General features: G+C 45.5%; 1 protein-coding gene across 4 annotated transcripts in view; it reads right to left on the bottom strand.

Annotated features, from left to right (window-relative positions):
- Positions 1-25,205, bottom strand: part of ASAP1 (ArfGAP with SH3 domain, ankyrin repeat and PH domain 1) — a 188,508-nt gene that overhangs the window by 11,319 nt on the left and 151,984 nt on the right. For all 4 annotated transcript variants that reach the window (XM_040431230.1, XM_040431226.1, XM_040431229.1 and 1 more), the window contains 11 exons: positions 16,627-16,714; positions 14,179-14,227; positions 12,290-12,453; positions 9,316-9,449; positions 4,809-4,900; positions 4,520-4,706; positions 2,882-2,967; positions 1,424-1,539; positions 830-897; positions 596-703; positions 62-284 (listed from right to left, as the gene is read on the bottom strand). In XM_040431230.1, the coding sequence (XP_040287164.1) occupies positions 62-284; positions 596-703; positions 830-897; positions 1,424-1,539; positions 2,882-2,967; positions 4,520-4,706; positions 4,809-4,900; positions 9,316-9,449; positions 12,290-12,453; positions 14,179-14,227; positions 16,627-16,714 (1,315 nt within the window). The remainder of the gene's footprint in view (positions 1-61; positions 285-595; positions 704-829; positions 898-1,423; positions 1,540-2,881; positions 2,968-4,519; positions 4,707-4,808; positions 4,901-9,315; positions 9,450-12,289; positions 12,454-14,178; positions 14,228-16,626; positions 16,715-25,205) is intronic.

Raw genomic sequence — 25,205 nt, 5'->3', positions numbered from 1 at the left:
CCAATACATTGACGCCCTGTGAGAAGTTTGCGTGTATTAACCACATCCATGTACCACGTACCTTTGCCTGCATTCCTGGGGGGTAGCGGAGGGGCGTCAGTGTTTGGGGACGTTGGGGACTCGGTGCTGGTGGACATGAAGTTAGTGAACGCTCCGTAAGACAACCTCTGCTTGTCTCGGGCAGTGCTGAAACCCGGCAGAGGCAGCTTGTCTTGAGGGGAGATACTGGAAGAATGGCAGAAGCTCTGGGGTCTTGGGGAACGCTCCTTCTTGATGGGACTTGGCTTTTTAAGACGAAGAAAAAGAAGAAAAAAATAAAATAAAAGATTCTTATGAGAACACAGCACAGAGTATTCCCTATATGTCATCACTGAGGACCCCAGGATATCAGGAGAGGGGGATACTGGGGTTAGCTGCATTTTTAGGTGACCTCACATACGCACAGCCAAACCCAGAACGCCCCTCTACACCAACCTAATGTGTACCGGGGCAGCCTGACCATCCCCTGAGGGGTAGGGAAGACAGATCGGACAGATTGATTTCAAGGTGCATCCTGTGAGCCTCCATTCACAGACAGCAATCGGACACATTATACCTTATCGTCCAAGTCGTCGTCACTCTCGTCAATCTCTTCCTGCCGCAGGTTCCAGTCGTACTCCACGTGGGTATGCGGATTCAGTTTACCGGCCGAGGCTTGAGAAAGCTGTAATGATGGAAATCAGAAGTGAATGAAACTCCCATCATCCGCTCGCTGCACCGGACTGGAGAGCAGCAGCATACGGAAAGGCCAACCCCAGTAATGATGTAACCCAGGGCCGCCGCCACTCACCGGCTCCTCGCACTGCGCTACCCTCAGTCTCTTCGCCATGTCGTACGCAGTCTCGCCAAGCTGGTTTACTACAAGAGAAGAGATCTATAGATACATCTACCATACCAACAGCAGGGGGCGCCATCACAAGTGTGCGTAAAGGAGAATAGAGACATTTCTGAGAAATCCAAAGCAAAACTGTCCTCTAGATTTTTTTTTAACCCCTTAAGGACTTGGGAAACATGCCGTACCGGTACGTCATAAGTCCTTAAGGGGTTAATATCCCTCATGCCCTGGAAGGCTTATCCCCCTCCTTGCATTTCATTCTGGATTGCTCCCTGTAAGAACAGGCCAATCATCCACATAGACTGCTGGTAGCCTCCACTAGGGGGAGCTTGCTGCATACTCTTTTATTCCCATAGACTTCTATGGAAGCTGTATACAATTAGCTCCCCCTAGAGGTGGCTGAAGGCAGTCAGGCAAGCGCAGGATCTCAGTTGAGATATTGGGAATGGATTTGCAGCACAGCTGACTGCAGCTTTGGATGGGAGTGGAGTAAAAGGCATGATCTGAGGACTCTTTCCATTCCCTCACAGACATGGCCGCTCTGCTCACCCAGGTCGATAGTTGGTTTTCCCCTCAGAAGCAGTTTTAAACATTCAGGCTTGTTATAAATACAGCAGTAGTGCAGCGCCGTGTTGCCTTTTCCCGTCGGCTTATCCAAGTTTCCACTGCGGAGAGAGAGAAGGCGAGAGACGGTAGAATCACGTAAGAGAGGAGGACGCAGCGGCCACTGTGGATATCACATGTCGGATAGCCCCACGTCTGCCGTCTCGTTCCTGCAGCGAACGGAAAGGCGGCTGTGCATGTTTAACACTCTCCATGCACTTCTATGGGAGTCCTGCAAATAGCCGAGTAGGCCTCTCCATTTCACAGCAGCTGCGAGATGGGGGGTCCGTTCTCGAGATAGGTGGGGGTCCCACAGACGGATAGGCTATAAATGTCCCAGATGGAATACTTTTTTTTTTTTTTTTAACAATATTAGAATAAACACCACAAAATATAGTTCATCAGTTGTTCTCTGCTTGCTGTCAGTGAATGGAAACATTCTTGATTATATCTCCCTGTGCACATGAACAGTAATATTTTTGATTTACTATGGGAAAAAACAGCCAACGCGTGCCAGCGTATGCCTATACAGTGGCGCATGTCGGGAATACGCGATGCATGAAACGAGATCTGAACTGATACACTGTAGCAAAATCAATGAGAGATTTGTGCTGCGGACTCCTATAGTATTGTGTAGATACAATTGTAACAAACCTTCAGCTGGAGGAATGATAAGGGATTATTCAGACAGATGATTTTCCTGTCTGGGGGCTGTTTGAGAGGAGACCCCCACAGCGCCCAGGCTGGATAATAGCCTGTTCAAAGTCAGTGGGTCAATTCACATGAGCGGTTTTAAACATCCAGCTCCAATTTTTCCCACAAGAATCTATGAGAAAAGCAGACCACACATGGACCACATGCAGTCCGTCCGTGTTTACATAAGTTTCAGCATCGCTCTGCATAAAAAAAGCCCTTAGACATGGACAGGATTTCATTCACTGACAGCAAGCAAGATGATTTTCATATTCAAAGTTGGAGATTCACTTTTTTATTTTAAAGATTTGGATTTTTGTTAGTAAGGAAATCAGTCATCGATCATGTCATCCTCTATACATTTTTAAAGGGGTTGTTGTACTGGTTTAGTAAACCCATTTCCGTACACCCCATTAGGTTATTCTAGGTTAGGGGGGTGGGGGTCCCCCCTAATCTCTTGGCCAGAGTGGAGAGCGGTTACAAAGAGCATTTCTTGCACTGGAAGACCTGTCCTGTCCTGCATCACACAGACAGCCCACTGATGTGAATGGACACTGTGTAATACTTCATTCCTCCTGTGGGGGTGCTGCAGGGAATCTCAACACTTGCTGCCAGGTTTCCTCACAGATCGCAGCTGATCGCTTGGAGTCAACAAAGCAATACCATAAAAAAGAAAAAACGACTCAATAAAGACAATAAACTAATTCTCACCAGTTTTGTACTAAGAAGTCAACTAAGGGAAGGGACGTGTGGTCGGCAGTACGCACTGCGAGGTGAAGAGCGGTTTCACCGGGCTCCTGCAAGACAGAACGAGACCTGATCAATGAATCTTTGACTTCACTTATACCCGCCAGTAGAGCATGGAGGAGAACTTCCAATATGGAGGCAATATTGCATTAGGGAATTGCCTTTCCAGCAATTGTCTAATATCCTACCCTGTTCAAAAATGTATTTACACAGCATTGAGCAAAATTTATATTCTAAGCACAGGGTTGTGATATCGCTAAGGCTACTTTCACACTAGCGTTCGGGTGTCCGCTCGTGCGCACCGTTTGAAGGGGCTCACGAGCGGCCCCGAACGCATCCGTCTGGCCCCAATGCATTCTCAGTGAGCGGACACCTGAACGCTGCTTGCAGCGTTCGGGTGTCCGCCTGGCCGTGCGGAGGCGAGCGGATCCGTCCACACTTACAATGTAAGTCAATGGGGACGGATCCGTTTGAAGATGACACAATATGGCTCAATCTTCAAGCGGATCCGTTCCCCATTGACTTTCAATGTAAAGTCCGAACGGATCCGCTCAGACAACTTTCACACTTAGAAAATTTTCTAAGTTTTAATGCAGACGGATCCGTTCTGAACGGATGCGAACGTCTGCATTATCGGAGCGGATCCGTCTGATGAAACATCAGACGGATCCGCTCCGAACGCTAGTGTGAAAGTAGCCTAAGGCTACTTTCACACTAGCGTTTTTGCTGGATCCGGCAGGGTTCAGCAAAAAGGCTTCCATCACTGATAATACAACCGTCTGCATCCGTTATGAACGGATCCGGTTGTATTATCTGTAACATAGGCAAGACGGATCCGTCATGAACTCCATTGAAAGTCAATGCGGGACGGAAACGTTTTCTAATTGTTTCAGAGAAAACGGATCTGTCCCCATTGACTTACATTGTGAGTCATGATCCGTCTTGCTCCGCACCACATCGCGGACAGAAAAACGCTGCTTGCAGATGGGGACGCAACGGAATGCATTCTGGTGCACTCCGTTTCGTTCAGTTTTGTCCCCATTGACAAAATGGGGAGAAAAAAAGAAGTGTTTTCCCCCCAGATATTGAGATCCTATGACGGATCTCAATAGCGGAAAGGGAAAGCGCAAGTGTGAAAGTAGCCTTACTTAAAGGGGTTGTCCAGGATTTCGATGGCCTGTCCTCAGGAAAGTCCATCAATATCAGATTGGCGAGTGCAGCTACGGAACTGCAAGGTAACAGCTGATCAGCGGAGGTGTCGGACCCCCCCAATGATCAGATATTAATGGCCTATCCTAAAAAAAAGGCCATCAATATAAAAATCCTGGACAATGGCTTTAAAGGGAAATACACTAGGAATACAATTATCAGAGAAAAACGATCATCGTGCAATTCCCTGGTGAAATAGTTAAAGTTGGAAAAGAGGTAATAAAAATCACATATATCCCTGTGCAAACGATTAGAAAAGCTTCAAGCTGTAGGACCTCCCTAGAGCAGCTATTCGGGGGCGGTACCATAAATACAGGAGGGTTGGGGCCAAAACAAATCAACGCCTAACATCAAATAGCACAATTCAGGCATTAGAGGAGTCATTGTCCTTACCTGCCCCGATTCTACTAGTGGTTCCAGGATCTCGACTCCTTCTGCATAGACTTGGATTAGTGCAAGTAAGTCCCTCGACTTCACAGCCTCCAGCAGCTCGCTCTGCTTCTCCGCCCCTGAAGAACAGATCCTCCGGCAGAACTTGTGCTCGATGTATTTGGCTGTGATATATTCTTTACGTGCAGTCCTATGAGGGAGGGGGTGGTGTATGAATCTTCACTGTAAACCGCCATTATCCCACTATTAGTTATTTAGCTCGGAGGGCCTCAGCTAATGGCAGGAAACTTACATGTCGCTGGAAGGATTCGGTTTTGGTGACGGACAAGGTAGATTCCCTTCCATAATTTCATTGAAGCTATTGTTTCCTACGTTCTTGGCCAGCTGAAAAGGAGCAGAAACGCGAGCCGTGAGGATCCGTCATGAACACAGAAGGTACATACACAACGTGGCAAAGAGGCCAATGCATTCACCGTGTTAAAGGGGTCCTCAGCTGTGTAACCGACATGTACTTTACAATTTAAACCTCATATATACATTTATATATATATATAGATAAATCAATTTCTGTCTGTTCTTTCTGCACAGACAAACGCCTGAAGCGGTGGACACCAAATTTGGCACGTAGGTACATTGGGTCTCAGCTCTCTAGGACATAATATTCTTGAGATAATGGGGAGCTGTGAAGGTCACTGATAAGGGGCAGGCACTTTGGAGGTGAAGGTCGCTTAAGGGGGTGGACCACCGTGAAGGTCACTGTGAGGGGGTCACTGTTAAAGGGGGGGGGGGGGGTCCACTATAGAGGCCACTGTTAAGGGAGTCATTCTTAAGGGGATGGGCCACTGTGGAGGTCAATCTTAATGGGGTGGGCTGCTAGGGAGGTCACTGTTAAGGGGGCAGAGTGCTGTGGAGGTCACTATTAAGGGGGCAGGGTGCTGTGGAGGTCACTATTAAGGGGGCAGGGTGCTGTGGAGGTCACTATTAAGGGGGCAGGGTGCTGTGGAGGTCACTATTAAGGGGGCAGGGTGCTGTGGAGGTCACTATTAAGGGGTTGGGGAGCTGTGGAGGTCAGTGTTAAGGGGGCAGGAAACTGTGGAGATCACTATTAAGAGGGTGTCATCTTCAAGCGGATCCGTCCCCATTGACTTACATTGTAAGTCTGGACGGATCCGCTCGCCTCCGCACGGCCAGGCGGACACCCGAACGCTGCAAGCAGCTGAGCGGAGCGGAGGCTGAGCGCTGGCTGGCGGATGCATTCTCAGTGGATCCGCCTCCATAGAGAATGCATCAGGGCCGGGCGGCTGCGTTCAGGACCGCTCGGGAGCCCCTTCAAACGGAGCGCACGAGCGGACACCTGAACGCAGGTTTGAAAGTAGCCTTATAATCCTGTGTGACCTTGAGTCATGTAATCAATTATATTACACTGAATTCTTATCAAACTGCACTCACTATTCTGCTGGTGCAGTCACTGTGTACATACATTACTTCTCCTGTACTGATCCTGAGTTACATCCTGTATTATACTCCAGAGCTGCACTCACTATTTTGCTGGTGCAGTCACTGTGTACATACATTACTTCTCCTGTACTGATCCTGAGTTACATCCTGTATTATACTCCAGAGCTGCACTCACTATTCTGCTGGTGGAGTCACTGTGTACATACATTACTTATCCTGTACTGATCCTGAGTTACATCCTGTATTATACTCCAGAGCTGCACTCACTATTCTGCTGGTGGAGTCACTGTGTACATACATTAAATTACTTATCCTGTACTGATCCTGAGTTACATCCTGTGTTATACTCCAGAGCTGCACTCACTATTCTGCTGGTGGAGTCACTGTGTACATACATTAAATTACTTATCCTGTACTGATCCTGAGTTACATCCTGTATTATACACCAGAGCTGCACTCACTATTCTGCTGGTGCAGTCACTGTGTACATACATTACATTACTTATCCTGTACTGATACTGAGTTACATCCTGTATTATACTCCAGAGCTGCACTCACTATTCTGCTGGTGCAGTCACTGTGTACATACATTACTTATCCTGTACTGATCCTGAGTTACATCCTGTATTATACTCCAGAGCTGCACTCACTATTCTGCTAGTGGAGTCACTGTGTACATACATTACATTACTTATCCTGTACTGATCCTGGGTTACATCCTGTATTATACTCCAGAGCTGCACTCACTATTCTGCTGGTGCATTCACTGTGTACATACATTACATTACTTATCCTGTACTGATCCTAAGTTACATCCTGTATTATACTCCAGAGCTGCACTCACTATTCTGCTGGTGGAGTCACTGTGTACATACATTAAATTACTTATCCTGTACTGATCCTGAGTTACATCCTGTATTATACTCCAGAGCTGCACTCACTATTCTGCTGGTGCAGTCACTGTGTACATACATTACATTACTTATCCTGTACTGATCCTGAGTTACATCCTGTATTATACTCCAGAGCTGCACTCACTATTCTGCTGGTGCAGTCACTGTGTACATACATTACATTACTTATCCTGTACTTATCCTGAGTTACATCCTGTATTATACTCCAGAGCTGCACTCACTATTCTGCTGGTGCAGTCACTGTGTACATACATTACATTACTTATCCTGTACTGATCCTAAATTACACCCAGTATTATACTCCAGAGCTGCACTCACTATTCTGCTGGTACAGTCACTGTGTACATACATTAAATTACTTATCCTGTACTGATCCTGAGTTACATCCTGTATTATACTCCAGAGCTGCACTCACTATTCTGCTGGTACAGTCACCGTGTACATACATTACATTACATATCCTGTACTGATCCTGAGTTACATCCTGTATTATACTCCAGAGCTGCACTCACTATTCTGCTGGTACAGTCACCGTGTACATACATTACATTACATATCCTGTACTGATCCCGAGTTACATCCTGTATTATACTCCAGAGCTGCACTCACTATTCTGCTGGTGCAGTCACTGTGTACATACATTACTTATCCTGTACTGATCCTGAGTTACATCCTGTATTATACTCCAGAGCTGCACTCACTATTCTGCTAGTGGAGTCACTGTGTACATACATTACATTACTTATCCTGTACTGATCCTGGGTTACATCCTGTATTATACTCCAGAGCTGCACTCACTATTCTGCTGGTGCATTCACTGTGTACATACATTACATTACTTATCCTGTACTGATCCTAAGTTACATCCTGTATTATACTCCAGAGCTGCACTCACTATTCTGCTGGTGGAGTCACTGTGTACATACATTAAATTACTTATCCTGTACTGATCCTGAGTTACATCCTGTATTATACTCCAGAGCTGCACTCACTATTCTGCTGGTGCAGTCACTGTGTACATACATTACATTACTTATCCTGTACTGATCCTAAATTACACCCAGTATTATACTCCAGAGCTGCACTCACTATTCTGCTGGTACAGTCACTGTGTACATACATTACATTACTTATCCTGTACTGATCCTGAGTTACATCCCATATTATACTCCAGAGCTGCACTCACTATTCTGCTGGTGGAGTCACTGTGTACATACATTACATTACTTATCCTGTACTGATCCTGAGCTACATCCTGTATTATACTCCAGAGCTGCACTCACTATTCTGCTGGTGGAGTCACTGTGTACATACATTACATTACTTATCCTGTACTGATCCTGAGTTACATCCTGTATTATACTCCAGAGCTGCACTCACTATTCTGCTGGTGCAGTCACTGTGTACATACATTACATTACTTATCCTGTACTGATCCTGAGTTACATCCTGTATTATACTCCAGAGCTGCACTCACTATTCTGCTGGTGCAGTCACTGTGTACATACATTACATTACTTATCCTGTACTGATCCTGAGTTACATCCTGTATTATACCCCAGAGCTGTAGTCACTATTCTGCTGGTGCAGTCACTGTGTACATACATTACGTATCCTGTACTGGTCTTGCGTTACATTCTCTATTATACTCAAGAGCTGCAATCACAATTCTGCTTGTTGAGTCAAGGTGCTGATTACTTACTTTTCCCGTACTGATCCTGAGTTACATAAAAAACCATGGTGGTGTGAGGCAGAGAAGTCGTTATTGACACCATCCCTGGTGGTTTAGGGCAACAAAGACGTAATGTTAGTATCCCTGCTAGTCTATGGCACAGAAGGGGTAAATATGTGCATCCCTGGTGATCTAGGGCAGTGAAGATGTTAATACTACCATCCCTAGGGGTGTAGGGCAGAGAAGGGGTTAGCGTGTTACTGTTAGTGGTCTAAAGCTGAGAAAAGGTTAATACCTCTAGCCCTGATGGCCTGGGGCAGAGAAAGGGTTAATCCCAGTACCCCTGATGGTCTAGGGTAAAATTAGATTAATTTCAGTATCTTTGGTCATCTGGGGGCAGAAAAGGGGTTAATGCAAGTATCCCTGGCAGTTGTCTAGTGCAGATAAGGGGCTAATGTCAGTATCCTTAGTGGTATAGGGCACAGAAAGTGTAAATGTTAGTATCCCCTCGTGGTCTAGAGCAGTGTGGGGGTAAATCCTTTATTCCTGGGTCCAGTGGTTACTCACCGTTCCAGACTCCAGTGTTGTCCTGGCTATGGACACTTCTCATAGGGGTGGGTGCAGCGAGGGGACGGAGAGCGCCGCGCGGCTGCTAGGCTTAGTGGGAACCATGCTCGCTGGCACCATACACCTGATGGGCGACTACATATGTGGCACCCAGATATCGTCCCGCCCCAGACGGTAATAATACTCACCAAGAGTTCAGAAGTGCCTAACTTGTCCAGCTCCAGAGACTGGATCCTAGAGATGTGAACCCCCATTTCCCGGTGTATGCCGGAGCATTCTATACAGGTTAATATTCCCAGGTTTGTAGACAGCCAGGTCGGATCTGCGGGAAGAAATGTAAACAGTAGGTGACAATGGGATGGACAAGACGCGGGGATATGACTAGGAACACATGATCCTCATTACTGTGAGAGTCTACTGGTGCCAGTTACATGGTCATCTTTTTTTTTCTCACTGGTGCTTGGCGTTTATAATCGTCCCCCTCCATGATTAAATCTGCATGGACTCCCTAATGATGTTTATACACAGCAGCCAATGTGATAAAGCAGAGCTGCAGTGTAAAGCATGGGGGAGTGACAAAGACTAATCTTGAACCCCTTATGTAGGCATCTCTGATCATCATACTTGTCAACCAGGCTCATAAGCTCCGACAATTCTCAGCTTGATATAACCAACGAGGCAGATACAGAAGTAGTGTATATGTATTAGCTCTTGTTTTCCTTGTCTTCCTTTAGTTGAAAGTTACTACATTAGTGCCTCATCAGCCCCCACCCACCATATTAATAGATTCGGGGGTTGGGGTGCTGCAAATTCTACAACTGCTCAGACGTGGCAAAAAGTGGTAAAAATCCTATTGATGGCGAAAATAATTGGTAATTGGCAGTTTCATCCAGCAGGTGGCAGCAGACACACACCTGTGAAATGTTGGGCATGCAGCAAATCCATAGGGCCTTGTGTCTTAAAGGGATACTGATGGCATATTGTTAGGCTAGGACATTGGCGGGTGTCCAACTGCTGGGACCCCTATAGATTCTTAAAATGAAGGGGTCACAGTCTAGCTACACCCCTTAACAGATTTCCCGCTGTGCACGGAATAAGCCTACAGGGACATCAGTCCCTTGATTCTTGAGACTGGCGAGGGTCTCAGGGTGGGTACCTACAGAAACCAGAATGTCATGGCATATCCTTATGATACAGGTCATACTCTAAGGTAGGAAGAGTACTTATGAAGGCCATCACAGCTTTCTGCGGCTCCTGAATGACCTCATTATGCTCAGTCCAGCAGCACAGTCGCTTGCTTACCCTAACAGTTTGCTACAATGTATCAGTGCAGGTAAAATCTATCTTCCTGGAGTCTAAAGCTAGTAGCGCGCCCTCAAGTATTAATCAGGACGGGTCTGTAGATTTTCATTCAATGACAGCAAGCACAGGGGGAGAATTGCAGCACAGAGTATATTAGAAAGTTGCAGAACTTTCAGCTTTAGTTCCATTAGACTGGACGACCCCTCGTAATCCGGTCTACATCCCGGGATAAATATTTTCCTCCGACTACGAGATGTGTCCACAGGCCGCGCTGTCCACGGGGGGCGCTTCCATATGAGTCTGTTAACGCTGGGATAATTACATTCCTTATGGCTATTAGAGGGCTAAGCAGTAGAAAATGACGCCGTCTTGGTGAAGAACGAACGCCCTGGTCTCATATTTATGTAACGCTGTAATTATCGTCGAGAGCGTGTAATTTTCTATATTATAACGGAAAAATGTGCAAATAATAGAGAGTTTCGTTCTCTGTAGGTGTGCGCGTACCGTGCAATTTACCAAGAGCTCAAAACGAAGGTATCGCTAACCACAGGGTAACTGGGCACCATGGGCAGAACCGGGCCAGTGCAGTGGAACCAGCGTAGAATATTTCACTTACCTCCCCTCCACCGCTCCGGCCATCTACTCCATATGACATGGGTGAGAGGACCATGACACTTCACACTACTCTCTGCAGAACATTTTATATACCACATCTTGTATTAAAAAATTGCCAAAAAACATTCTTTGTGGAGTGAAATTGAACCCCGCCTGCACAATTCCATTGTTTATTTTTTAAAATTTTTTATTACTTTGATCACTGTGTGTACGATTACGGTTTGCAGATTGCAGTTTTCTATTAAGCTTCACTATTTTTATAAAAAAATAAATAAAATTAAAACTTTTCCCGTTTCTTACAGCCATAACTTTTTTTATATTTTCGTTTACAGAGCTGTATGAGGGCTTATTTTTTGCAGGGCGAACTGATTGGTGTGTATCAGAGTGCGTGCGACCTTTTGATCGGTTTTCATTTAATTATAAAAAAAAAAATTGGGGGGGGGACGGGGGACAAGGTGATTAAAAAAATTGCTAAATTTGCAGTTTTATTTATTTTTCTGTTAAGACGTTCACCGCACAGAAAAATATTTTTGATATTTCAATAGTTTGGAAATTTTGGGACTCGACGCCTGTTATTTTTATTTTTTTATTGTTGTGGGGTTTCGCTCTGGTAGATGGGCTAAGCGGACGCAGTACAGAGGCAAAATACAAGTTCTTAACTCAAACTTCCGTGTTTATTCGCACTTGAGGCAGTTGCAAAAAAAAAAAAAAACTGTCACTTTGCAGTCTTTGGTGTTAATTCACACACAATGGAAAGTTCTTATTGCACAAGTCACCTGGTTGGCAGTTCTGCCTCCAGTAGTCCATGGGCAGGCTTTAGGGAGGGTGTTCCCCCTGCACATGGGTCTCAGCCCTCCAGCACAGCACAAAACCTCACATCCCAACACAGAGACTCAGCTGCTGAGCCCAGCTGCCTATTTAAGGACAGCCAGGTGCTGCCAAAACCCGGACCGGCACTTTAACTCCGGTCCGGTATTTGACCTCACCTGGCTGGAGGGAGCTCACAGCAATGAAATTAATACAGTTTTTTTTTCGTCATGTTTTGTCCAAGAATGTAAGATCCTGTGGATATCGGATGATACGGCCATGTAACGGTACATCACTATGGAGAAGTTTTCTATAGGCTGGGGGAGGGGGCAGGGCAACAAAAGCGTTGAAGGTAGAGGCACGGCTTGGACACATCCCCTGATTTCTTTTTACTGACGGCCAGTATTAGAAGAGTATTATAGGCGAGGAGGCACATACCTGCCGATCCACAATCACAGCAAGCGTCATTTCCTGGTGCCTTCTGCACGTCCTCGATAATTGCCTTCGTCAGATCCTCCAGGCTGCCCTCCCCAGTGCTCTGACCGTCACGGAAGGCCATATTCAGCGCTTCCTCTTTGCTGTTTGTTAAAACCGATATCCAGCTGTAAAAATGAAGAAAAGATAAAACTTAATACGACAACCAACGGACGGAAACCTGCACGGGCCTAAAACTTCTCACAGCTGAGGGTTTGCTACTGTTATATCCAGTCTGGACAATCCCTCTTCTGTCAGGACAGAGGGCAACAATGTATCAAGTGGGGGTAAATGTATCAGTATGGAGTCCTGGCTGGTAAGTTCATAGAGGATTGTGTAGATTAGATACAAGTGTAGCAAACCTTCAGCAGTGGGAGGTATTAGGAGTCTAAAGGGTTTATAGTCTCAGGGTAAACACCAAAATGTTTGCATTCACTGACAGCAAGAAGAGATCTTGAAAATAGTGAAGAACTGAAACACAAAGTACATCAGAAAGTTGCAGAGCTTTATAAAACTGGGCAATGCCCTTCAGAAATGTGTCGCTGGTTTATACTTGTATTGTCCTTTTATATATATTTACTATGGGAGAGTTGTGAAAACCAGATGTCAGCCGCTGATTATTCATCCTTCCTCCCAAGGGCCACAGCATCAACATCCCAAGGGCCACAGCATCACAGTTCTGGGACCCTTTAGCTATGTTCAGATGTACCAGAAACTTTTAGCCAGGGACTTAGGTGCAAAAATGTGGCCAAAGCAGCTCTTGAAATCTACAACCAACAAATCTTCAATGTGTGAATGAGACAAATGAATCACTGTTCTAGATCCTCAGCATCAAAGCATCTCTGATCTAGAACCTCCAAGTGTCAGAGTGCCAAGTGAGGAAGTAACTCTACAACCTCAGATGCCAAAGCACCACTGACCGAGAACCTCAAGTGCCAGCATGTCTCTTTCAGAATCAATGCACCACTGATCTAGAACTTCAATTGGCAAAGTGTCTCCTGCAGAGACACACAAACTGTAAGACCTCCGATCTAAAACCTCAGGTGCCTCAGACACTAGAGGCTCTAGCTCAGTGGTGCTTTGACGCTGGGAGTCCTAGATCCAGTGTCTTACAACTTGTCATTGCAGCACTGATCTAGAATGTCAAGTGCCAAAGAATCTCCAGTGATCTAGAACCCAAGTGTAAATGTGCCTCTGACAGAGTCAATGCCAAAGTATCTCATGCCCAGAATCCTAAATTGTAATACACCTGATCTAGAACCACAGGTATTGATGCACATTTGATCTAGAACCCAGGTATCAGTGCACACTGTTCCAGATCATAGATGTCATTGCTCTGGCCACTGATAGGTGTTGGCTGAACAATAAATATGTCACCTTGGCTGAGGGTCCATGGTATTACCACTGAAGCTACTAATCTTAAGTAAAGCATCAGGATCAGACAGGATGAAGTCTGATATGTCCAATCATTGTTTATCTAAAGGGAAGCACATGGCTGCCCACAAGACTACTCTGAATCTGCTGCTGCGGTCATGTTAAGTGTCACCATAGTTCTGATACCGCAATTATCACTTCTCCGCCCATCCAGGTCCTCAGGAAGTGTCCTTATAGGTGCAAGGGGGGTTCACTACTCCTCAAATGTTCCCAGTATTCTGAAGGCAGCTGCAGAGCCATGTATTCTACACAGGACGCAGCCGGACCTCCAGCAGTGACCTCCAGCAGTGACCTCAAGGCCATGAAGACTCTGCCAGAAGCGCAGATCCTCAGGGAGGGGACGCTACAGATTGAGGGCTTCTGCTCTGCCTTCATTTCTCTGTTATTTCCCAGAGAAGTCTGATAAAAGATCAACTTACGCTATATAATCCTGCTCGTCCTCAGCCTGAAAGTGGTACGTCCTGTTATCTGGAAATAGAGGGAAAGGAGAATTATCAATTATTATCCTCCCAGATCAGCAACCTCCTACAATCCAGCTGCAGATTCAGTATAATCAACCTGGGTAAGGAATAGAATGCCAAACAGTAGCTAAACTGACACATAGAGAGATAACTGGAAGAGGGGGCATCTATTACAACAGTAGAAGAGCAGCTCTGGAGTATAATACAGGATGTAACTCAGGATAAGTAATGTAATGTATGTACACAGTGACTGCACCAGCAGAATAGTGAGTGCAGCTCTGGAGTATAACACAGGATGTAACCAGGATCAGTACAGGATAAGTAATGTAATGTATGTACACAGTGACTGCACCAGCAGAATAGTGAGTGCAGCTCTGGAGTACAATACAGGATGTAACTCAGGATCAGTACAGGATAAGTAATGTAATGTATGTACACAGTGACTGAACCAGCAGAATAGTGAGTGCAGCTCTGGAGTATAATACAGGATGTAACTCAGGATCAGTACAGGATAAGTAATGTAATGTAATGTATACAGTGACTGCACCAGCAGAATAGTGAGTGCAGCTTTGGAGTATAATACAGGATGTAACTCAGGATCAGTACAGGATAAGTAATGTAATGTAATGTATACAGTGACTGCACCAGCAGAATAGTGAGTGCAGCTCTGGAGTATAATACAGAATACAACTCAGGATCAGTACAGGATAAGTAATGTAATGTATACAGTGACTGCACCAGCAGAATAGTTAGTGCAGCTCTGAAGTATAATTCAGGATGTAACCAGGATCAGTACAGGATAAGTAATGTAATGTATGTACACAGTGACTGCACCAGCAGAATAGTGAGTGCAGCTCTGGAGTACAATACAGGATGTAACTCAGGATCAGTACAGGATAAGTAATGTAATGTATGTACACAGTGACTGCACCAGCAGAATAGTGAGTGCAGCTCTGGAGTACAATACAGGATGTAACTCAGGATCAGTACAGGATAAGTAATGTAATGTATGTCCACAGTGACTGCACCAGCAGAATAGTGAGTGCAGCTTTGGAGTATAATACAGGATGTAACTCAGGATCAGTACAGGATAAGTAATGTAATGTAATGTATACAGTGACTGCACCAGCAGAATAGTGAGTGCAGCTCTGGAGTATAATACAGAATACAACTCAGGATCAGTACAGGATAAGTAATGTAATGTATACAGTGACTGCACCAGCAGAATAGTTAGTGCAGCTCTGAAGTATAATTCAGGATGTAACCAGGATCAGTACAGGATAAGTAATGTAATGTATGTACACAGTGACTGCACCAGCAGAATAGTGAGTGCAGCTCTGGAGTACAATACAGGATGTAACTCAGGATCAGTACAGGATAAGTAATGTAATGTATGTACACAGTGACTGCACCAGCAGAATAGTGAGTGCAGCTCTGGAGTATAATACAGGATGTAACTAAGGATCAGTACAGGATAAGTAATGTAATGTATGTACACAGTGACTCCACCAGCAGAATAGTGAGTGCAGCTCTGGAGTATAATACAGGATGTAACTCAGGATCAGTACAGGATAAGTAATGTAATGTAATGTATACAGTGACTGCACCAGCAGAATAGTGAGTGCAGCTCTGGAGTATAATACAGAATACAACTCAGGATCAGTACAGGATAAGTAATGTAATGTATACAGTGACTGCACCAGCAGAATAGTTAGTGCAGCTCTGAAGTGTAATACAGGATGTAACTCAGGATCAGTACAGGATAAGTAATGTAATGTATGTACACAGTGACTGCACCAGCAGAATAGTGAGTGCAGCTCTGGAGTATAATACAGGATGTAACTCAGGATCAGTACAGGATAAGTAATGTAATGTATACAGTGACTGCACCAGCAGAATAGTTAGTGCAGCTCTGAAGTATAATACAGGATGCAATTATGTTAAAATGTACTTGTTATGTCGACATTCTACAGCGTAAGGGTGCATTCACACGTCAGTATTTTTACCTTTCCAGATAAACGTTCCTGTTTTTTGCGGATCCGAAAATCTGGATGACATGAGGATGCTTTTAGCATGTCATCCGCATTTTTGACGGATCCATTGACTAGAATGGGATGACGGAACGCAAAATCGGACAAATAGTAGGACAGGGTATATTTTTTTCCAGGATCCGAATAACGGAACCCACGGAACGGAACGGAATCACGGAATCGGAGAGCACCATGAGTGCTGTCCGATTATTTGCGGATTCCATTGAAAATTAATGGATCCGCATAATGTTCCGTTTTTAATCGGAACGGATGCGGAACACCAAAACGGACGTGTGAATGGACCCTAAGAGGAATGAATCTATAAAATTTTAGACACAATCTATTAAATATTGGATGATGAAGAGATTTGACTTACGTGATATCAGGTCGAAGCATTTCTTCTCATCAGCGTTGGGTTTCACTTGGCAGGTCAGGAGGTTCAGTTTTGCAGGAGGCCTGTTGGACTGCGAGAACGAATACATATCAGAAACATGCCAACATTAAAGTGCAGTACAGGGGGATTGGGGGTTCAAAGACATGTGGGTACCAGAGCTGCCCATAATGATATTGATTAACACAATGTGTTCTAGATTATTTAAATACTTTAAATACTCAGAGGAATAGATTGCAACCAGCAGAATTGCAAATACAGCTCTGGAGCATCTTTTTTATATAAATATGGCAATATTCCAAAGTTACAGAAAAAGAGGGTATGCAAATCAGCTCCTATCAAGCTCTGCCTCTAAGTCTACCAGATATAAGGTAACTATCCTATAAGTCAATGTTCAACCTTTTCAACAGGCCTTAAAGGGAACCTGTCATGTGGATATTTGATTATAATCTAACTAATTATATACAATCATTAACTACTAAAAAGTGCCTTAGATGTATTCACTTACTGGTGTGACAGATGGTTACCTCATAATATACACACAAAGATGCCACATGCCGCATGCTAATGAGCCGATTTGAGTCCAGCGTGATGTCAGTGAGTCCAGCGTTTTTTTTTAATTCAGAGATATAGCCAATCCCCTGCCCACCTGCTGCTGATTCATATGGAAAATAACTGTCAATCAGCAGCAGGTAGGCGGGGAGAGTCAGGAGCTCATGAATATTCAGGACTCATCATTATCAGCTGGAGCTGGAGCTTTTCAATACAAGATGTTGGCAGATTGGGTCAATTAAAGAAAGTGACCCAGCATTGTGCTAAGAGAATCAGTCACTTATTTATGTTGCCCTTCGTTAGGACACCATAAAACTGGTGACAGGTTCCCTTTAAGACATGAATTGGATAATAACTAAGCCAGCATCTCAGCTGCAGACAGCTGTTTCAGGGAGATAGCCTGGCATATAAGACTCCTCACTCCAATTAGGAGCTTTCCATGTGAAGATATAGTATCTTCCGAATCCTGACCTAGGCCTCTCACCCAGTTAAGCCAGTGCTCTCTGCTCTGCACTGATTAGGAGCAATCACCCCGAAACAGCTGTCTGCAGATGAGATTCTGGCTTAGTTATTATTCAAGTCATGTCTCAAGGCCTGTTTAAAAGGTTGAACATTGACTTATAGGATAGCTGCCTTACATCTGGTAGCATCGGAGGAAGAGCCGATTTGCGTACTCTCTTCCGAGGATTCCAGATGAGCATGTATGGCCTATAAGGCTCCTCACGCAGATTAGGCGATCTCCATAAGGAGATACAGTATACCAATGGTAAATACACTCTTGAGTTACTTTAGAAACACTTTGCTTACTAATCCTATTCCTAAGAATCCCTACATCATTGCTTGCTTCCTGTTATGAAAGAGCAGTGCATTTTGGGAGCACAGACGACAGCGACATAGTTAGGTTAGGATTATGGGAAGCAGTACCACAAGTGTAAAAGCCAAGTGTTAATAGTTGGCTTTGTAAATTTCTGTCATAAAGCAACAGTACGAGGACACTCAAGGGATACTGCACCTTCTTACTACGTTGCGTTCTGTCTAGAGTAATGCAGTAATAGAAGAAAGGGAGGAGGAGGGAGATGCAGCTGCCACTGGGTTCAATGAAACAGCACAAGGGGATGTGAGAGGAGAAGCAGTGCAGAGGAGCCATCTGATTGGTCAGGAAGAGCCCCCCACTTAGCAAGTATGGAGAAAGAGGAGGAGCATTTATAAAGGCCAGCAAATGGATGGAAAACCTGATATAACTCATGATCCAGAGGAGATACAGAAAGTAAAGTGTTTACAAACTAACTCCATATTACAGGTAGACTTCAAGAGTATGTGCACCTTCGGGGGCAATTTTGTTTTATGATTGCATTTTACTAATTTTGGGCTAAAAGTTATTTTTTCAATTGGTCTTTATTAAAAATTTTCGCCCATTCTTTCACAAATGTTAACTGTCTAGCTTAGCTGTGAGAATCGTACTTTCACTTTCAGTTTGTGCAGATCATCCAATAAACCTTATCTCTAAATTGTTAAAATGTTATAAACACTTATTTAAGCCACATTCTTATCAGTGAAATAAGAATTGAGCTATAATGAGTGTTTAAGAGATCGGATAAGGAGCCATCAGCTGAGCTGCCTGACGGAACACAGCAAAAACGCAGAGCCTGCTATTAGAGAATCTCAAAGCTGTACAGAGAAAAGAGTTCAACATTTTTAATGAAGACCAATTAAAAAAAAGATTTTTAGTTCAAAATAAGTACAATGGTATCATAAAAAAAAAATGCCCTCAAAGGTGTACATAGCCTTTAAATAAAAAGTGGAGCTACACTGTAACGCCTTTTGCAGATGTACTACTCTAGAACTAACCCCGGTATTTGCTCATGGAAAATGATCCGTGTACTGACAAGTCAGTCGGGTTCGTTCCTGAATAAAGGCCAGAACATGCTCCGCAACGCAGGGGTCATCTGCTCAGAACAATGGCAGAGCAAATATTGACACACGAGTGGTAGTAGTCGCCGGGTAGAATACTGTAATCGCCTATAATCCCCTTCATCGAGTAAAGGATTAGGAGCTGTGGAAGGGAGGATAAAGCCTGACAGCCATGTGCAGATAGGTCCTGTTATTACCCCGCGGGCAGAAGAGGGCACAATGTATTAGTGTGGACCTGGCTTCACTGAACCCTGACATGAAGAATCAATAAAGCCCAGTGCCATACGCCTGTCATCTGGGCCTTTATCGAAAGACTGCTGGCACCAGCTAAAGAACTGTATGCACGCTATTAACCCCTGTTCCCCTGCCCCGTGAGATACTTCTCTCTAACATTTGAAAATGAATGTGCCACCAACCATAAATGCCCCCACAGTGCCCATTATAGGCTTTGTATAGTATTAACCACAGATGCTCCATATAGTGCTCTCTACAGATGCCCAGCTTAGTGCCTGCCACAGATGACAAGCAAGGCGTTTGCCACAAATAGCACCAATCACAGATGCCCCCCACCAGATGCCCACCATAGTCCCCGCCATAGATGCCCCACATATCGCTCTCTACAGATACCCAGTATTGTGCAAACAATAAATGCCCCAAATAGTGCCCATCACAGATGCCCTGTGTAGCACTCGCCAGAGATGCCCTTCATAGCACCTGGCACAGATGCTTAACACAGCACACAGTACAGATGCTCCACATAGTGCCTGCCACAAATGCCCCACTTAGTGGCTGCTATATATACCCCGCATAGTGCCTACCGAAAATGTCCTACATAGTGCCCAACACAGCTAACCCGCACAGTGCCCACCACAGCTAACCCGTACAGTGCCCACCACAGCTAACCCGCACAGTGCCCACCACAGCTAACCCGTACAGTGCCCACCACAGCTAACCCGCACAGTGCCCACCACAGCTAACCCGCACAGTGCCCACCACAGCTAACCCGCACAGTGCCCGCCACAGCTAACCCGCACAGTGTCCGCCACAGCTAACCCGCACAGTGCCCGCCACAGCTAACCCGCACAGTGCCCGCCACAGCTAACCCGCACAGTGCCCGCCACAGCTAACCCGCACAGTGCCCGCCACAGCTAACCCGTACAGTGCCTACCAAAACGGTCTCCCATAGCTACTACCCGTCAGCCACGTTAGCTCCTCTCTAGCTCAGAAATGTAATCCTTCCTGGTTTCTACTGTTCCCACCCTCTGTCAGTACTTCCCGTCAACCAATCACTGTCAGAAACAAGGTGGTTGCTGCAGAACTAAGGGTTCTGGACGCTGGAACTACAAATACCAGCATGCTATGGCATTCTGCAGCTTGTGGATGTAGACTCCTCACAGAAATGAATGAAAGGAGAAACTTATGTGCAGCAAAAGACGGGATAAATGGAAGTCTTGTCTGATTTATTCACCACTGTCAAGATCTCTGCTTGCTTGTCAGTGAATCAAAGCATGCCTGTTTACATCCAGAGCCTGAAAGCCCCACCTTTTCCTAGCCCTAAAAGAGAATTCGGATATGCTTTCACGAGGCGTGCGCCCATGTCAGTTGGACATGATCCAGGTGGTTTTTCAGTCTTTAGATGTAAACAGAATATGTTTCTATTCAAAGACAGCAAACAGTGAAAATATGTTTGAGTGAAGGTATATCAGAAAGTTGTAGAAGCTACCATTAAAGAAAAACCTCTTGGCTCTCCTAACATGATCATTTGTATTTCCCCAAAAAGTAACAGGAATTTCTTTTTGCAGTACTCAGCGTTGTGATGATCCTCTGTTATTCCTCCTGGAAATGAATGACTAAATTGACTACTAGACATGTCCATTTCTCCTCGTGAATGGAGTGTGCCCCTTCCTACTCTGACACTATACAGTCAGTATGGGCAGTGTCAGACTGTGCAGGGACACACCCTACTGACAAGCGGCAACGCCCCGAAGTCAATGTCTTCTATATTTTCAGGCGGAATAACAGAGGAACAGCACAACATCAATGTTGATGCACTAGAATACATACGGCATACGAGTATTTACTAAAACAAGGTGTGTCAGGAGAGCGGTAAGGTACACTTTTAATTTGTATAAAAGTGGAGAACCCCTTTAAGAGTCTTTTTTTGGGGGGATTTTGGGCTGCGTTTTAACCAAGCTCTTTATTTTCTGAGCCGGATAATTCTATGTCAGTTAGCGCCTCCAGTGCTCGGGGGGGAACTTCTGGAGGGACAGGTACACATTTAAACAGTGGAAAAATATCAAATCGCCTATTTGCTTCCGAGCTCCGGCTGTTCCTTTAATTGTGTAAGGCGACTTATTATCGCGGCGTGGAGTTAATGCATAATTAAAGGCACGCTTCGGACCGCGCCGCGGGTGCTCAGAGAGAAAAATACATTGTAAAGACGGCATTAAAACAAGGAGTAAAAAAGAGGGAATGTCGTAGAGCCCATCGGAGGCCAACGTGAAGGCCCCATTACAGCCCCCCTCCCTCCCTGAGGACAAATCGCAGGGCACCAATTAACCTAAGGACCGTACGTTGTAGAAGTGTGGGAGGAAAGCTGCCAAAATCCAAGCCTGTCCTTGTAGGAGTCGAAAACACCTGGCCCCAATGAGCAGCTGCCAAGGGCTCCTGGATAAGACGGGGCCACAGCTTAGGTTCGCACAAAAACAAGAATGAGAAATAACAAAGGGCCAAGCTGTTCTTCAAGGGGTGAGCCGCGGTGGGGGGTCAAACATCAGGTCCTTCATCAGGGCTACTTCGGATGGCATGCTCCAGGTGGGCGAAGGGCCATATTGCCCCATCATTGAGGCATCAGCTGAGGATGCAACCCGAGCCAGCGGAGAATTTGGCTTCTAGCTTAAAGGGAACCTGTCACCTGAATTTTGTGTACAGAGCTGAGGACATGGGCTGCTAGATGGCCGCTAGCACAACCGCAATACCCAGTCCCCATAGCTCTGTGTGCTTTTATCTCAGGGACAGGACTCCTCTCAGGTTAATTTGCATTTGTATCAAATCGTTATTTTTTTCACAATAAAAGCACACAGAGCTATGGGGACTGGGTATTGCGGATGTGCTAGCGGCCATCTAGCAACCCATGTCCTCAGCTCTATACACAAAATCCCGGTGACAGGTTCCCTTTAAAGAGGTTGCGGTGGCTGTCCAGATATTAACACATGATCGATATCTGACTGCTGGGAGTCCAAATTCTGCCAATTAGTTTTTTAGAAGGGACCGAGCGCTGCATCCCCTTCCTCAGCCTGTGACGTCACGTTCATCGGTCACAACGCCTTCGCGCAGCTTGGTGGCATTCAAGTGAGTTGAACTGAGCTGCAATACCAAGTACGGCCACTCTACAACGCATGGCGCTGTGCTTGGTATACTAGGAAGATGCCACAGTGCTGAATGGTTGGACCTGCTCAAGATTCTTTTTTTCCATTATCTCCTAGGAGGGACATCAATTGTGGGGAGGGCAAAAAATTCCAGTATTCCATAGGCAGGCTCCGAAGGTGCTTATAAGGCCGACAGTTCTTCCTCCGGCACACATGCATGCTTTACTCGGCCGAGTGTGCATGTGTCATTAGTGGGGAGAGGGAAAAAGCTGCAGGAAACACCTTTGGCAGCAGTTTATTGGCCATGCTGAAATCCAACAGCCTGATCATTTTTTGTTCAGTAGATGGTTGTCTGGTCCTCTGGGTTCAGCAGACGTTCAATTTAGGCATATGGGCCCCATTAAAGGGGTTGTGCAAGAATGGGGAGGTTTATGGCAACTCCTCCCCCCATTCTGCCGAACCTGCAAAGGGAAGATGACTTACCTGCTTCCCGGCATCAGTTCCCCGCTCCTTCTTCTCCCAGCCTGCGATGCTCCACATCAGGTTTGACATCGCTGCAGCCAATCACAGGTCAGACTCCCCTTGCATCATGACAAATGGTTGCATGGTCACAAGGGGAGCCTGACACCGCCCTGGCCTGTGACCGATGCCAAACTGGATGTTTACAGCGAGGGAGCCCAGCAGAGCATCTCAGGCCGGGAGGAGAAGGGGTGGGGAGCCAGCACCGGGAAGCAGGTAAGTCATCTTCCCTTTGCAGATCCAGTAGAATAGGGGGGGGGGGGGATTGCACCCCCATTTTTGCACAACCCCTTTAAGGATGAAAGGTAGGCAGGGAGCCCAAATCTGGAGTCCTCTCACCCTTATTTAGGCCTAAGGGTATGTTGACACGGGCAAAATACTCATTGGAGAAATGAGAACATGAGAACAGCACATTACAACCCTCAGGTCACCGTGTCAATCGTTCTGTGCGAGACGGCAAGTGTAAATTGCATATGGGCGTTGTGAATTAGTTTTCACGCCCTCCCCGGCAGGGAGATCTCACGCTATCACCACGTAAGATGATGATTACAGCAGCAGACAATGGCCCCGGCACAACAGCTAGAAGACGAGACCCTGCCGCACGTTATCCACATGAGCAGCTGTTCAGTGTGAACGCAGCGGCGCCCCGGCTCCTGTGACTGACTGGCTAATTGTTGTCAGGCCCGAGCGTCTGCCAGCGCGCGTCAGCTGCCGATCCAGGATGGCGAGGGAACTGCAGAAAAAATATTTTCCTCCGCACATGGGAAACATTCGGAGGAGCAGATTTATTTGCTTCAGCTTTGACGTATCCGCCTAAACACGGCGAACAGCGCAGAAGCTTCTCCTCCGGCGAGGTAACGTTTACATCCCCGCAAGATGAAAAATTCTAACACCAACTCGTACGCCAAAAAATTATAAAATGCACAAGGCCATGTACATTTTGCATTTTTTATATTTTTTTTCTACATTGTCAGTGGTTTATTTTAGTTTACGGCCTCATGCACACGACCGTATTTTTTCATGGTCCGCAAAAAACGGGGTTCCGTTGGTCCGTGATCCGTGACCGTTTTTTCGTCCGTGGGTCTTCCTTGATTTTTGGAGGATCCACGGACATGAAAAAAAAGTCGTTTTGGTGTCCGCCTGGCCGTGCGGAGCCAAACAGATCCGTCCTGAATTACAATGCAAGTCAATGGGGACGGATCCGTTTGACGTTGACACAATATGGTGCAATTTCAAACAGATCCGTCCCCCATTGACTTTCAATGTAAAGTCAGGAGTTAATATACCATAGGATCGGAGTTTTCTCCAATCCGATGGTATATTTTAACTTGAAGCGTCCCCATCACCATGGAAACGCCTCTATGTTAGAATATACCATCGGATTTGAGTTAGATTGTGAAACTCAGATCCGACAGTGTATTCTAACACAGAGGCGTTCCCATGGTGATGGGGACGCTTCTAGTTAGAATATACTACGAACTGTGTACATGACTGCACCCTATCTCTTATAGGGGGCTGTGATCCGCACAGCCCCCTGTGTTAGAATATACTGTCGGGAACGCCTCTGTGTTAGACTATACTGTCGGATTTGAGTTTTCCCGAAGTGAAAACTCATCTCTGAAAAAGCTTTTATGCAGACGGATCTTCGAATCCGTCTGTATGAAAGTAACCTACGGCCACGGATCATGGACGCGGATGCCAATCTTGTGTGCATCCGTGTTCTTTCACGGACCTATGGACTTGAATGGGTCCGTGAACCGTTGTCCGTCAAAAAAATAGGACAGGTCCTATTTTTTTGATGGACAGGAAACACGGATCACGGATGCGGCTGCAAAACGGTGCATTTTCCAATTTTTCCACGGACCCATTGAAAGTCAATGGGTCCGCGAAAAAAAACAGAAAACGGCACAATGGCCACGGATGCACACAACGGTCGTGTGCATGAGGCCTTACAGAGATAATATTTTATTTTTCCATTCACTGATTGGCTGCATGACTGTGTCAAGAGGAACAGGAAGTAAAAAACTATGAGCAAATCATGTATAAACAGAGGGAAGCTGATGAGAAGTGGATTAAGATATGGGGTGGTTGGAAGATTTGATTAGTTGTGATAACTGCTTTCTCTTTTTTTTTTTTGCGCATCACAGGTATGGGGATAAGGGGGAAAAAAAAAATATTGATATTGAAGTTGCGGATTATTTATTTAATCCTTTT

Source organism: Bufo bufo, chromosome 5, assembly GCF_905171765.1.
Source record: "Bufo bufo chromosome 5, aBufBuf1.1, whole genome shotgun sequence".
Taxonomy (NCBI): domain Eukaryota; kingdom Metazoa; phylum Chordata; class Amphibia; order Anura; family Bufonidae; genus Bufo; species Bufo bufo.
Note: the sequence above shows the minus strand (reverse complement) of the source record. Positions and strands in the feature narration are given on the sequence as shown.